Source organism: Myotis brandtii, unplaced genomic scaffold (genome assembly GCF_000412655.1).
Source record: "Myotis brandtii unplaced genomic scaffold, ASM41265v1 scaffold48, whole genome shotgun sequence".
Lineage (NCBI taxonomy): Eukaryota > Metazoa > Chordata > Mammalia > Chiroptera > Vespertilionidae > Myotis > Myotis brandtii.
This window is the reverse complement of record NW_005368341.1, coordinates 286620-300748: the sequence shown is the minus strand read 5'-3', so window position 1 is coordinate 300748 and position 14129 is coordinate 286620. Positions and strand designations below refer to the sequence as shown.

The window sequence follows — 14129 nt, the reverse complement described above, 5'->3', positions numbered from 1 at the left end:
GGCCGCCATCTTGGCTGGCAGTTAATTTGCATATCACCCTGATTAGCCAATGGGAAGGGTAGCGGTTGTACGCTAATTACCATGTTTCTCTTTTATTAGATAGGATGAAGGCATATCTCTCCATTCTGCTAAGTACTTAAAGATTCAGGAAATTTCAACATCAGTGTTAAAGGCTGTGGGGTTTTATTGATATTGTTATTCCAATACTGGAAGTTTATCCAATGATAAGGCACATTCAGATTCATAGATACATCTCTGTATAAGTTCATTATCAAGGCCATTTCTTATAGCAAACTCTAAAGCTTTCTGTTGCACAATAAAGAATTAGGTTGATCTTTGACCTTGATTACTGGGAAATAGCCTCCATGCCCTGAACTTGAGTGGTAAGAGTATCATTGCTATTCATGAAGGGCCCCTTGCACTACACATGAGTTTATGCTAAAAAGATGTTGATAGGGGGGAGACTGGTTGAATTCAAAGACCAAGCAGGTGTTTAGAGTGTTGGGGCTTTAAGCAGCATGATACCTGACCAACCTCTGGGGCAGGAAGATTGAGTTCAACCAACCATGTGGTCAATGATTCAATCAATCATGCCTACGTGATGAAACCCCAATAACAATGACACCAAAGCTCAGGTCAGTTTTCTGGTTGATTATAAACACTGATGTGCAGGGACGGTGTTGCCTCCTGGTGCCATGGAAAAGAACATGGAAGCCTTGTTTGGGGGACCTTCTCAGACCTTGCCTTTGTGTCTTATTTTGGCTGGTTATGACTGTGATCTTTTGCTATAATAAAACTGTAAATGTAAGCATGGTTCTTTCCCGAGTTCTCTGAGTCATTCCAGTAAACTAATGGACCTGATAGGGTGGTGAGAACCCCCAAATCTGTGGCCAGCTTCTCAGTAGTAAAGTTAATCTGTGAATCCCCAAAGTTGTAGCTGATGTCTGAAGTGAGAACAGTCAAGTAGAGACCTGAGCCCCTACCCTGTGATGTGCGGCCCAGCTCTAAGTAGGTAGTGCTGGAATTGCATTCAACTTTCTCCTTCAAGCATCATCACAATGGCCATGTAGTGGACATATACTTTATTTTAAAAGGACATAAATCCATCATTTCTGTAAGAACTGTACCTATGGTTTACTTATTCAACCAAAATAAAGACCTGGGGAAAGCATTAAGGCATTTTATGACTTTCTCCCCAAATTTAACATTTAAAATTCTAACCAATACTGTATTAAACATCAGAGATAAGTTCTACAAAACTCACTTTTGGGAATAGGATTTTGTAAGCAATATAAATGTATTTTATTGAGTGTTCAGATTGTGAATATGAAGTAATGGAAAATAAATAAACTTTGAGCCGAAACCGGTTTGGCTCAGTGGATAGAGCGTCGACCTGCGGACTGAAAGGTCCCAGGTTCGATTCCGGTCAAGATGTACCTGGGTTGCGGGCACATCCTCAGTAGGAGATGTGCAGGAGGCAGCTGATCGATGTTTCTCTCTCATCGATGTTTCTAACTCTCTATCTCTCTCCCTTCCTCTCTGTAAAAAATCAATAAAATATATTAAAAAAAACAAACTTTGAAACTAATTAGAGTGATTTATTTTTAACTTCATCTAATATTAACAAAGCTCTGTTCTTTCAAATCAATGAAAATCCTTTATTGCCATGGAAGCATTTCCAAAGGATGATCTTTAAACAATTTTGGTGGATTGTAATAAGTATTAAACATACATTTTACAAAAAGCATTCTGTGGTCAAGTGAGTTAGAAAATTATTGCATTAAACTGGTTAAACAAGGCTCTTTTCCCTGGGCTTTCCTTTTTTGCTAATGTGAATTGTGAATCTCTAAGAAGATAACTCAGGCACTGCATTCCTGTGATTAATGACTTTTTCCTATAGCATCTCACTGAACAAGTGAGAAATAGATTGCTCATAGTTTGTAATTATAATGCATTAAAATTGGATTCATGTTTTGAGCTGGACAGAGTTTTAATATTTTTCAAGTAGTCCTTCTTATGTCCATTTCCAAATATGAAAAAAAGTAAAAGCAAACAAACAAATTAATAACAAAATCCCCCATACTTAGGAGAGTTTCTTCTTCTTAAATTATCTATGCTTCAAAGTCTTAAAGCTTTAAAGGTTAAACTTATAGCAAAGGGAGGGAAAACTGTTATGTGGATAAACTTAATGTTGTTGTTTTTTAATGGCTATTTTAAAAGACCATAGAGGAGTCAATTTTGTTTTTTAATGGAAGTGAACAAAATTTCTTCTGAGGGATAAATTGACCTTCAATGCATTTATGAAAAAACTAGAGGCCCAGTGCATGGATTTGTGCACCAGTGGGGTCCCTTGGCCTGGTCCCTCAGCCCGGCCTGTGGGGATCAGGTCAAAGCTGACTCTCCAACATTCCCGAGGGGTCCCGGATTGTGAGAACATGCAGGCCAGGCCGAGGGACCCCACTGGTGCACGATCGGGGCTGGGGAGAGACCACGGGAAAGCCCCAGGATGTGTTTGGCCAGTCTCGCCCAGTCCCAATCGGGTCAATTAGGGCCGGCCAGTTGAGGAGGGACTGCAGGAGGTTGGCCAGCCAGGGAGGGACAGCGGGAGGTCTCCAGGGCATGTCTGGCCCATCCCGCCCCATTCCAACCAGCCAGACCCCAGCAACAAGCTAACCTACCTGTCGGAGCATCTGACCCCTGGTGGTCAGTGTGTGTCATAGCTACCGGTCGAATGGTCTCTTAGGCTTTTATATAGAGAGATGGGATAAACATGGAGAGTAAATACAAGAAAATATTTTTCTTTCACATTGAAATTTAAATACCCACACATTTGTTGGTGCATTCTCAGGTTAATTTTTGAGTCCATAGATTTGGCTTATGTCTAATAATGAATGCCTTCTTCATTTATAAAAGCAAGCCCCTAGGTGTAAGCCTTATTCACTATATGACCATTTTGATGATGCTTTAAAGGAGAAAAAGACCTACATGTTAGGAATGAGACTAAACTCAACTATGGGGTATAAAGCTTTAAAAAACTGTTTTGGGTTTGCAGGGCTTTACTAACATATAGGACTTTAGTATATATGTGGATTCACACAGGTCATTTAGCATCTTTATTAATCATGAAAACTTACATCACCACATAAGTAATGAACAACTCTGGTTATATCACTAAAACTATCACAGATTTCAGGAAGATTACACTCTAATTGTTTTACTGAAATTAGTGTTACCACTTCTGTAGGGCATTAGGGAGAATAAGGGGTCAGAAGTCAATGGAAAGGATAGAGTAAAATAAAATAGCAGAAATGGTTGATAAAGGCAAAGATCCAATTTTTTTTATTGTTGAAAAGAATGAATAATGTTTACGGCAGTTAAATTTATTTTTAAGTTGCAGAACATTTTCTTCCTAAAAAGCTGAAAAGAAAGTAAAATGAGTGTAGGGGATATACTGGAAGCTATGTTTGACAGCCAGGCCTGAGGGGATCTGTGGAGCCCAGTTTGAAAACCATGTTGTTAAGTAATAGATGAGTTGCGGTCTCCAGGACATGGAACTAACATCAGATGGTTTTCTATCACCGCTGACATGAGCGGTAGCTGCAGGAGAATTTCCAACAGAAGTCTCTCTCATTATCACCTCCACAGTGCTCCTTCAGGGAGCCTGTCCAAGAATATTGCTGGTGTCCATCCGTATTTTAATTCTACCCTAGGCAATTGCTTTTTTATTGTACTCAAATGTCTAGAATAGTCCTTTTCTTTTTCACCCTTGCTCTTTAAACTTGCAACTATTAGCTCAGGAAAAGTTTGTCCTTCATCCCCTGCTTCTCTTTTACATTTAAAAAGAAAAACATCTCCATTGCGAATGATAACTGCAAAAGCAATACTAGCTGTACCTGCGTTATTAAATGAAAGTTTTGAGTTCTGAAATGAATTAGACATTAAATAAACACTATCAATTGAAAATGCTTTTCAGAGACATCAGTACTCCATTTCAGCTTGTTTACAAGACTCTATTTATAGCCCTAACCGGTTTGGCTCAGTGGATAGAGCATCAGCTTGCGACTCAAGGGTCCCAGGATTGATTCTGGTTAAGGGCATGTACCTGGGTTGCAGGCACATCCCCAGTAGGGAGTGTGCAGGAGGCAGCTGATCAATGTTTCTCTCTCATCGATGTTTCTAACTCTCTATCCCTCTCCCTTCCTCTCTGTAAAAAATCAATAAAAAATATATATTTTTAAAAAGACTCTATTTATAGTCTTTTCTGCCCATTTAATTAAACGTGCTTTCCCTCAAATACCAGCACCTGCTATATAAGGAGCAATTTCTCATTCAATTTTGTTTCTAATTAACCTCTAATATTAAACTTAGATAAACTTCTATAGAATCCCATTACAGGAAGTAATACATTCCCGTTGTATTACAATTGAGTGGTCAGGTAGGTTATCTTTAGAATCTACTCTCCCTATACTCATAATTATTTTTATCAGTTGCACCCTGACTTCCACATAATGCCCTAAAATGTATATATAAATCAAATAGAAATGTTAGTCCTTATTTTCTCAAGGAAAGGTAAGTGGGAACAAAGAGAGTTAAATAAACATCTCACACTCTTGATTAACACAGGCCGGGAAACACAGGTTTACACAGGTTGTGTAAACACAGTCTGGGAAAATGCAATTTGTCACAATGACTAATATGAACCAAGAGGGTAAGCTGTTGTCCACATCTGGTGTTATACCAATTAGGCAATTCTGAATAAGCTCTAAGTGGCAATAAAGGAACTTGTCAATGTTGATATTACAGGATTAATTCAGTGGAGTGGGCGTGTGACTATTATTTCTTCTCCCATTAAGTAGGTAGAGAGAAGCACAGCTATTTGATAAGTATCATACAGAAACTTTGTAGCTTTTATTCCACAGATTTTAGTTGTTCTCAGTGATCTTTCTGATTATTTCCCAGAAATGTGACATAGAGGGAAGGACAGTCTGGGAAAAAGAAAGTGTCCAAACCTGATTGTGAATGAAATGCAACCACAAAAATTCTCTCCAGCCTTTCACTCATTCATTCATTCTACACATATTAACTGAGCACCTACTGTTCTAGGTGCTGGGGCTACTTCAGTGAATGAAGTAGTCCAGGATACCCTCATCAATCTACATTCATGTACAGGAGATAAGGCATAAATAATAAACATAATAAGTAAGTGAATTATATGGTATGTTATAGAATGACACATGCTTTGGAAATACAAAGAGTAGAGAAGGTTAAGGGGTTTGGGGACAGCTGGGCAGAGTTGAGGGGCAGTACATAAAATTCTATCCCTCATGTGCAAATGGAAATATGTATACATGTATCTTGTATAAGCTAGGGTTACCTCTAAGATTCTTTAAAATATAAAGGTTAAATAAAGTATCAAGATTAAATGTATAACAAAAAGTTTCAGAAATTCCACCTCTTGTCCTGCAAAATCTTAAAAATGATTAACTTAAGAAGTATCTAGTACTTACTATGTGGTCAGGCACTCAGTAAATTTCTAGTGAACCGATATCATTTAAGTTCATAGAGCATTCCAGCAGTGAGTAGAAACTGTTTCATTTGGTTTTAGAGTGATTTAAAATCTGTTACTATAGTGATACCATACAAAAAAAATGTATATAATTTGTATTATCTTTTTAGGATAAATGCCAAAAATGTATTTATATATCAACATTTGTGCAGGAATTGTATTTAATACCATGTATAAGGATGGATGAACATTATGTAGCTCCCAAGGTATACATTGAGATCTGATTTTTGGAGTATGGGTATTTCACTTTTCAATAGAGTCTATTATTATGAGAAATCCCAGACATAATAGAATTGTGCCACAAGTTAAGACATTAAAAAAGAGTGACCACATGGGAAATGGCCTAGAATAATATAATTAAACTGGTGAAAGTAAAATTGCTTTGTCAGTATAATAACTGGTAATATGATCCACAGATGGACAACACAAATTAAATAGAAATTCCCTAAGGCCATTATTGAATAGGGAATTTGTGTCTCTGTACGGTATACATGTGGTAATTAATTTTATATTTCAACTGAAAGTAGGAGGAAACCTTTTTTTGAAAGCAACTTGAAAACCCCATCTCTACCACCCATCCAAAAAGCTGATTTGACTGAGAGAAGGCAGTGGACATAGAAAATGCAATTTAGAGCATACCTAGGACAGAGTGACAAAGTTATAGCATTCCACCGACACCATCAGAATCCACAGAACATATATTTAAAAAGTAATAATTTCCAAAGGAATGAGGCAATAGAGATTCAATTTTCACAGACTTTGCTTCGAGTAAATAGGTTAGTAAACACTAAAATATTCCACTGGATATCCATCATGGATCAGATTAAATAAAGAATGAATAATCTTGGACAGATGCAAAGAACTAAACTGGAAGAGTTCATTTAGTTAAGGATCGTTGATCCTTTCCCAAACCCCATGAAGTTCATGGACGCATCTTCTTTCTATATTTACTTTTCTTCCAGAATACACTCCTGCTTTCTTTATACTTTGAATCGACAGCTAAGTTAGGAAGTCTACTGCCTTTGGCCAACTTCAAATGTTTTTGTGCTTTTACTTTTTTTGAGTGATTAAGCATTTTTGTGAGAGTCCCAGGATATTTTAAAGCTTTTTCTAAAAATAGGGTTGACTGTTAAGTGGCTGACGGAAGCACTCTTGCATCTAATTAGCAGATCAGGGTAAAAGTGAGAATATATGAGAATCATTCTGAAAACTCTCAGGTTATGTGAAAAACAAATGACTATCTTGGTGATTCACTATGTATAACAATTTGAAATGTGAGCAAACACTTACATGCTGCATTCCAAGAGAAACATATTTCTCAAGTGATCTTCAATTTTACATTTTAATGACTAATTATGATCGTATATATTATCATCAGATCATCTCAGGATGAGAAGTGCATTTGCATTTTCCCGGTATCTAATTTACAGCACCTATGTTATTTGATATAGAGGATAAAACACTCAGTTATACTTAGAGATGTTTCTCAAAGTATGCCTATTATAAACACGAAACTCCTTTTTCTTTAATTGTTCTAAGTGTATGGAATAATCTAAAACTTAGCAATGCACACATATTAACCTGAAACATACTTATATATAGAGTTTCAACATCCTTGGGGTTTATATCACTATACTTTGATAAAACAGAAACTATGAGATAAGGTTTAAAAAAAATGAATGAGGTTTTTGGAAACTTCGTTGTAAGAACATGTGTAAAAGTTTCCAATAACTGTGTCACTACAATACCTTGATGGTTTATAAATGTGAGATGGTCCAATTAGTTCATATTGTTTTCTGAACCATATAATAAAACTAGAGGAAGACCATTCCAATAGAATTTTTTTTTCAGCCAGATTGGAAGGTACCTGCCATGTACACCCCTCCTATCAATTTAACCCATCTTTCTTAGGCCAACTCCCTGAAGAAGGGAGGAGGATCATTGTCCAGTGTTTGCAAATATGTGACATCTATGTTTCAGGCTGACCCATGGTAAACTGATCTCATAACATTATAAAAAGACAGCTAGCTGTATTAAAATAAAAAATAATGGAGAAACATTGTTCAAGGCTGCCTATATTAACACTTGGAACCAAAGAGTTCACTACATATACTGGTCAAAAATGGTCACTCTTCACTAAGTTTTGGCAACTCAATTATTATTACTGTATTTTAGTTTTTATTGTTCCTTCCCTCCCTCCCTCCCTCCCTCCTTCCCTCTCTCCCTTTCTTCCTTTTGGTTTAGAAATCAAAAGTGGGCACAGTTTCCTAAGAGGATGTACTTTTTTTTTGGCCAACCTCAACTTAATAGAGCAATAGATAAGATATGTTTGAGTTTTCACCAATTATGGCTTTCAATCTTTCTTCTCTGACACTTAATGACATTTTAGGCACATTGCAAATCTTGCCAGTTTGGTTATTAAAAATCTGTCTAGTTTAAAACTTTATTTTCAAATTAAATTAAATTGAAACCTCTCTCCTTTCCTGTGCAGCTGTTGGGGCTGATTGGGTCTATTCGACAGACTCTTAACCCCAGAGGAGACTCTGGCAGCATTTGCCTACCTGTAAGCCTTCTTTGCCACCAAATTTATGGCTTCATTGCCAACTCCTGGCCAACGAGACGAGTGCCACCGAATGTCCTGTTACATATAAATGACAGACGTACAGTGTGGTGCCCCATAATGTTCCACTTAGAACCTAATTCTGGAGACCTTCCTTTGCCTCCATTCTCATACATGTGCATTTTACCTCCACCCCACAGGCAGCAAATGTTTAACACGGGAGAAACGCGGGATTACCGTGGCTGTTACATCTGGACGTCTCCACAAGCCTGCCGTTCTGGTCGTAGCACGCCATTGCCTGGTAACGATAGCCTTGACCACATTCCTTGATGTCTCCTTGGACTTTCATCCCCAGCAGCACTTCCACTTTCCCCTCGGGCAGAATGCAGTCGGACCAGTTCCCCACGGGCTGTGCGTTATACTTGTCACAGGGACAATACTGAGTCTCGATCAGGGGGTACACATGAGAATTTTTACAGTTTTCCTTCTTTTTGCTTTTTCCTGTGGAGAAATTTAAGTTGGAAAGTACCATTATTAATTTCAAGCATTCCCCTAAGTTTTCTCCTTTCCTAAACTTCCTTTCTCCATTTTAGCCGCATTCAACAGTAGTCTATAAATAAACACTATTTTCTCACCTCACAGTGCTTTCCATCTAGGCTTTTGTTAGTACGGGGTGCTTTCCATAGTGAAACATATATATATATATGTTGTTGTTTTTTTCATTTAAAAATAGTTAATTTGCCCGACTGGTGTGGTTCAGTGGTTGAGTGTTCACCTATGATCCAGGAGGTCATGGTTTGATTCCTGGTCGGGGCAAATGCCTGGATTGCAGGCTCGATCCCCATTGAGGGCCATGCAGGAGGCAGCTGATCAATGATTCTCTCTCATCACTGATGTTTCTCTCTCTCTCTCCCTCCCTTCCTGAAATCAATGAAAAGAAACAGCTGATGTAAAAATAGCCCTTATATAAGGTACTAGTTGTTGTGGTGAATTTTATACTCCTTAAAATGATCAAAATCTTCTCAAATGATCATGTGTTTTCACTGACTGGGAGGCGGAGGTAACTGCAGTAATTTCTCCTGTATAATGTGCAAAAAGATGAAATGGGAGAGGGAGTCACTGCCCTGACCTTCACAGCTTTTTGTTAGTTCAAATAGATGGTATAGCTATCTAGGGAATTGAGAAATCAAGATTTTTGTATTTATTTTTATTTTGTTTTGTATTTACTTTTCTGATTATGATTTTGCCTCTTTCAGCATTTCTGAAGAGTAATCATTTTGACATACTTGTGATTAACATAGGAAATATCAATAATATTCAAGGTGAAGATATTTAATATCAGGAAAAATACTAGAAATGGTTTATATATAAATGTAAATAAAGACCCTTTTAAAATAAATAACTCAAGTATAACAGTAATACATGCTTAAAATTATATATCATTATTTTAACTGGATAACATATTTATATTTATTATGTTATATATTATAGACTAATTACATTACATATCATTAATGACATATGTTTTACATATATTTATCTGTAACTTTCATAAGATAGCTTACATAGTTTTCAACAGTCTTTATTTATGACAGGTGGCTTATTTTATAACTTTTAAAGTCTGAGTAGTCTACTAGCACCAATATTTTTAGGTTTCTTTTGCCAACAACTGACAGTCTTTTTGAATGCACCAGGGTGTAGGTCAGTACAATGTCTCCTGTTCTTGCTCATTATATCACTGCTTTTTGTCATTGCGACTGCCTTTCAAAATGCAGTTTTCTGACACAGAATTAACGTCACAGTCCTCTTCTAGGATATGAAGGATAATCCGAGGCTGTGACAGCGAGAATGGGCTAAGAAAATGAAGGAGCAACATTTCCTCGTGTTCCCAAAGACCTCTTCTCCAAGCCCTTCCCGGTCTGTAGGCAATTCACCAAAAGTCCATATTTAAACAGAAAATAACCTTCCACATATTGTACAGGTGATGGAGTTTGATCTTCAAGGCTACTTTTTCTTTGTGCTCAAGTTACAATGTGTCTGTCGCTGCCAGCTAACGTTAAAACACACATCCAAATCCACTGGTGACGTATTAGGTATGAGTGTACCAACGATAAGGCCTACCTGTGCATTTTCCAAATACACTGTCGGAGCTCTCTTGGTCTGACTGTTTTGTGTTTTTCTACCTTGACAAGTATTGACGTAGGCGCTCCAGCTAATTATTCTTACCAACAATAGTGCGCTTTCTGGTCCTGACGGCCCCACAGTCTCCATTGCATGAGGAAAACTTGGACCAGCTGGTAAACTGACAGTCGTCTTGGCAGGGGACCTGGCAGGCCTGGGTGAGGGCTGGCACGGGGCCTGCGTGCTGGAGGCATTCGTGGACGCCAGCCTGCCCTCCGTCTTGCTTTCGGCAAGTAATGGCTGGAGGAAAAGCAGAGAACTGTTTATAGCAAACCGGAATGTCTGTAATTACTCTGCAATTTAGGAATTAACATTTTCTTAAGCAGAGGAATCCTCTCTTCATCCTTTATTTGCAGCAAAAATCTAGTAGGAGGGTTTGCGATAATCATTAAATTGATGGTTAGGTTTAAAAAAAAAATCACAGATAACCCTCCCTGGTTTTTATTAGATGCTAGGAAGACTTTCAAGTCACATGTGAAGTATACTGAGAAATGAATTATTTAAGAGCAAATAAATAATATATGGGTTCTGATAATAGTTTATGTTGAACACAGGCTATTGACAGAAGGGCTGGGAGATACTGCCTATGCCTACCTCTAATAATTGCTTTTACCTCATTGGCCACTCTAGGATTCCTATACAGAAGGGGCTTAGCGGCAGCAAATTGGTTGGAGGGTTTGGGTGGAAAGGGGGGTGCCTATGGAATTTGTCCTAAAGCTGCATTTGCATATTTTTGTTTTTGCCTTTTTACATTAGAAGTTTGTTGGGATGGCTTTGGAGTGGTTAATGGGAGGGGCAGTGTCAAATTCCATACCCCCTCCTCCCCACCGGTCTACAAGTTCATCACATGCATAAATATCAACCAAAAATTCAAAAATAAAATAAAACCTTTCAGCAACCTTCATTTATCATACCATAATGGCTATTTCCACAACTACATTTGGACCCTTAAAAATGGTATGACAAATTAATAATTTTAATTTGTATATATGATTTCCCCAAGATATTGTTTTACTGATTTCTATAAACCATGTCATAGTTTCATTACTTATTGAATGTAGATGTAAACCTGCTTGAAGGTAAACAAGTATAAAAAAAAGACCAACAATAAGTGATGTTTAAAATACCTTTACTCCCGCTGCCTTTCTCCTTGTTGGTTTTAAAATAACTCATTCACTTACTGAGGAGGCAGATGAAACATTTATATGTTGGTCCTAAAGTTAAGTCTTTATTGAACTAGCTTAACTGGCCTTAGTCCGGCTGATTTACATGGCCTCTCAGGTTTATGGGCTAGGCTGAAACAGCTGCTGATCTCTGCCTGCTCAGGATTCTGTCATTATGAAACTAAGGTGAAGGGACCTGACATTTTGACTCCAAATTACAGTGAGGGGGGCACAGAAGGCCTCAGGTTAGACAACACTCTCTGAATCTGCATACCTAAACGTAACACTTAGTAGTGCAGGGCTGTGTGATGGCGTGTGGATAAGGATCTAACAATTCTAGCCAGGGAAGGCTTTATCTGTGCAGGTGGACACAAGTTATTGCAATTGCTACAGAAAAAGTTACATAATTGTGCAAATGTAGGTGAAATCTCACCTATTTCTTAGCTTATAAGTATCTCTTCATTTAGTATTTAGAACCCTAGGAGGGCCAATTTTATGAAAAGAACAGGGGTCCCTAAATTTTAAAGATACAAAAATCTGACAGAGTAGACAGTAATTTATGAAGATTATATGACAGGAAAAACCATTAATTGTGCCAAAGAGACACTTACCCCGTGGGAGAGGAACTGCCTGGTGATCTGTGTTTATCAGACCAACCTTAGGTAGTGGGTCTCAAATCAAGCTTCAGATTACAATCACCTGGATAGCTTTTGGGACATGTCCACACCTTTACTGAACTCAAACATTCTGACTTAAGGGATGGAGGGGAGGGTCGTGGGCATTAGCATCTTTTTAAAACTTCCTGGATGATTCAAATGTGTAACAGTGGATGGAGACCACTGCTCAAGTAGGTAATATATTTCCACTTGCATCAGAAACACCTGGGATGCTATTAAAGTTGGAGAATCTTGGATTCGTTCCAGAGCTCCTGCACTAGCATTCTGTGTGTGGGGTCAAAGAATATGAATTTTTTTCTAGCTGCTCAGATTTCCTTATGCACACTCAAGATGAAGACCCACTAGGCTTGAGCACTGAAGGCACAAGGAGGGATTTGGTTGAAACCTGTGGCTAAGATGAAAAGTCCTCTGGTGCCCAATCACCTTGGCACTGTGCCAAGTGGAGGGAAACAATGGCTGAGCATGTGGGAATGAGCTAAGGAAGCTCTAAACTTGGAGCTCCAAGGGGCCTGTACAAAGGGTGGACCAAAAAGAGCAGCCACATAGTCTGGGAGAACGTTATCTGTGGAATGGGGTAGGAGGAGTCCCCGTGTTGTGGTATGCTAATGAGCTGATATGGTTTTTGCAGTTCTTGCGACACATGTGGAAGCAGGGTTGACTCCTTAAACACTTCAAACTTAGCAAGCTTTGGTGGCTGTGGGCAGAGTTGCCCCAAGGAGGCTAAAGAGGAAGGATTGTTAAAGCAGAAGATATTAGACTTTATACTCATCGGGATATGCAGGAACCCCAAGAATGACACATTTGGAAAATAAGAGCTTTGACCATATCAGAACTCTAAGCTTGGAAGCAGGTCACACTGTTTATAACTAAAATAAAATTACAAAACTAAATGTGGGTTCCTTGAAATAAGACTACTTTTACCTATTCATCCAATTTGGCTCTCTGAAACAGAGACCTGATTATAAATCTTCTGAGAAACTAAATGAAGTTGCCTCAGGTTCTCCATTAAGGTTCTCTCTCTAAGGTTCTTTTTCACCAACTGTATTTCAGAACTGTTCCAATTATCATCACATTAAGTAATATAAAAAACATAACAAAATCACTACCATAATTTCAGAAATAAATTTTGTGTAGATCTATATATGCTACTTACAAAAATCTAAAGTCCTTTTTTCTATACACCTGCAGTACATAAAATCTTTAATACCTGGACTAGTTGAAAAGAAAAAATATGTAAAATTCCCATCACTGTTCTCAGAACCCACTCAGCACTCCACTCCCCTTATCAGAGATTTTAGACAATGTGCTTCGAATGAATTACTCATGCCATGCTATGCAAACAAGTAGCAACACCAGCATTTGTACAATATATTGAAAATTTATCACACATCTCAACTTGTTCCCATTCTGGCGTAGAGGAAATACAACAATTCAAACACAGGAATGCAATCTTGAAATGAGCTTCCTGCTACTGGGGGCCAGGAAAATATAAATGGAAAGGAAATCATCAGATCTCTCAAGTTTAGAAATTTTAAAAATGATTTCTAAGACACTGAAGTCAGAATGTTTTTAACTGCAGAAAGGACTCATCATGCGCAGCATGGTTTCCTGGCACACCAAAATGCTGCATATGCTCAGACAACTGTATCTGTCTTTCCAGGTGGAGCGTTTATAGCTTGTGTGTAATGATTATGCTGCAAGCTCTCCTCTGGGCTGAGGTCTTTTTAGAAAGATGGGCCAAAAACCATGCTGCCCTACAAATAATTCACCATAAAAGCTTCTTAGTGAGGTCAGCAAATATAAAAATTATTATTGTAAAGTAAAATTCCATATGTAACTCCCTGCTGATTATATCTATTTATGTTACTGATGATCTTATTTTATTTGTTAAGACATAAGAGGTTTTTAGTTGAATTTCTTGGGGTGATATTGGTTAATAAAATTATATAGGTTTCAGGTATACAATTCCACAATACATCCTC

General features: G+C 37.9%; 1 protein-coding gene across 1 annotated transcript in view; it reads right to left on the bottom strand.

Annotated features, from left to right (window-relative positions):
• THSD7A (thrombospondin, type I, domain containing 7A) overlaps positions 1-14129 on the bottom strand; it is a 209454-nt gene that overhangs the window by 52290 nt on the left and 143035 nt on the right. The window contains exons 12-13 of the mRNA XM_014547652.1: positions 10353-10547; positions 8364-8627 (exon numbers count right to left, since the gene is read on the bottom strand). Coding sequence (XP_014403138.1) covers positions 8364-8627; positions 10353-10547 — 459 coding nt within the window. The remainder of the gene's footprint in view (positions 1-8363; positions 8628-10352; positions 10548-14129) is intronic.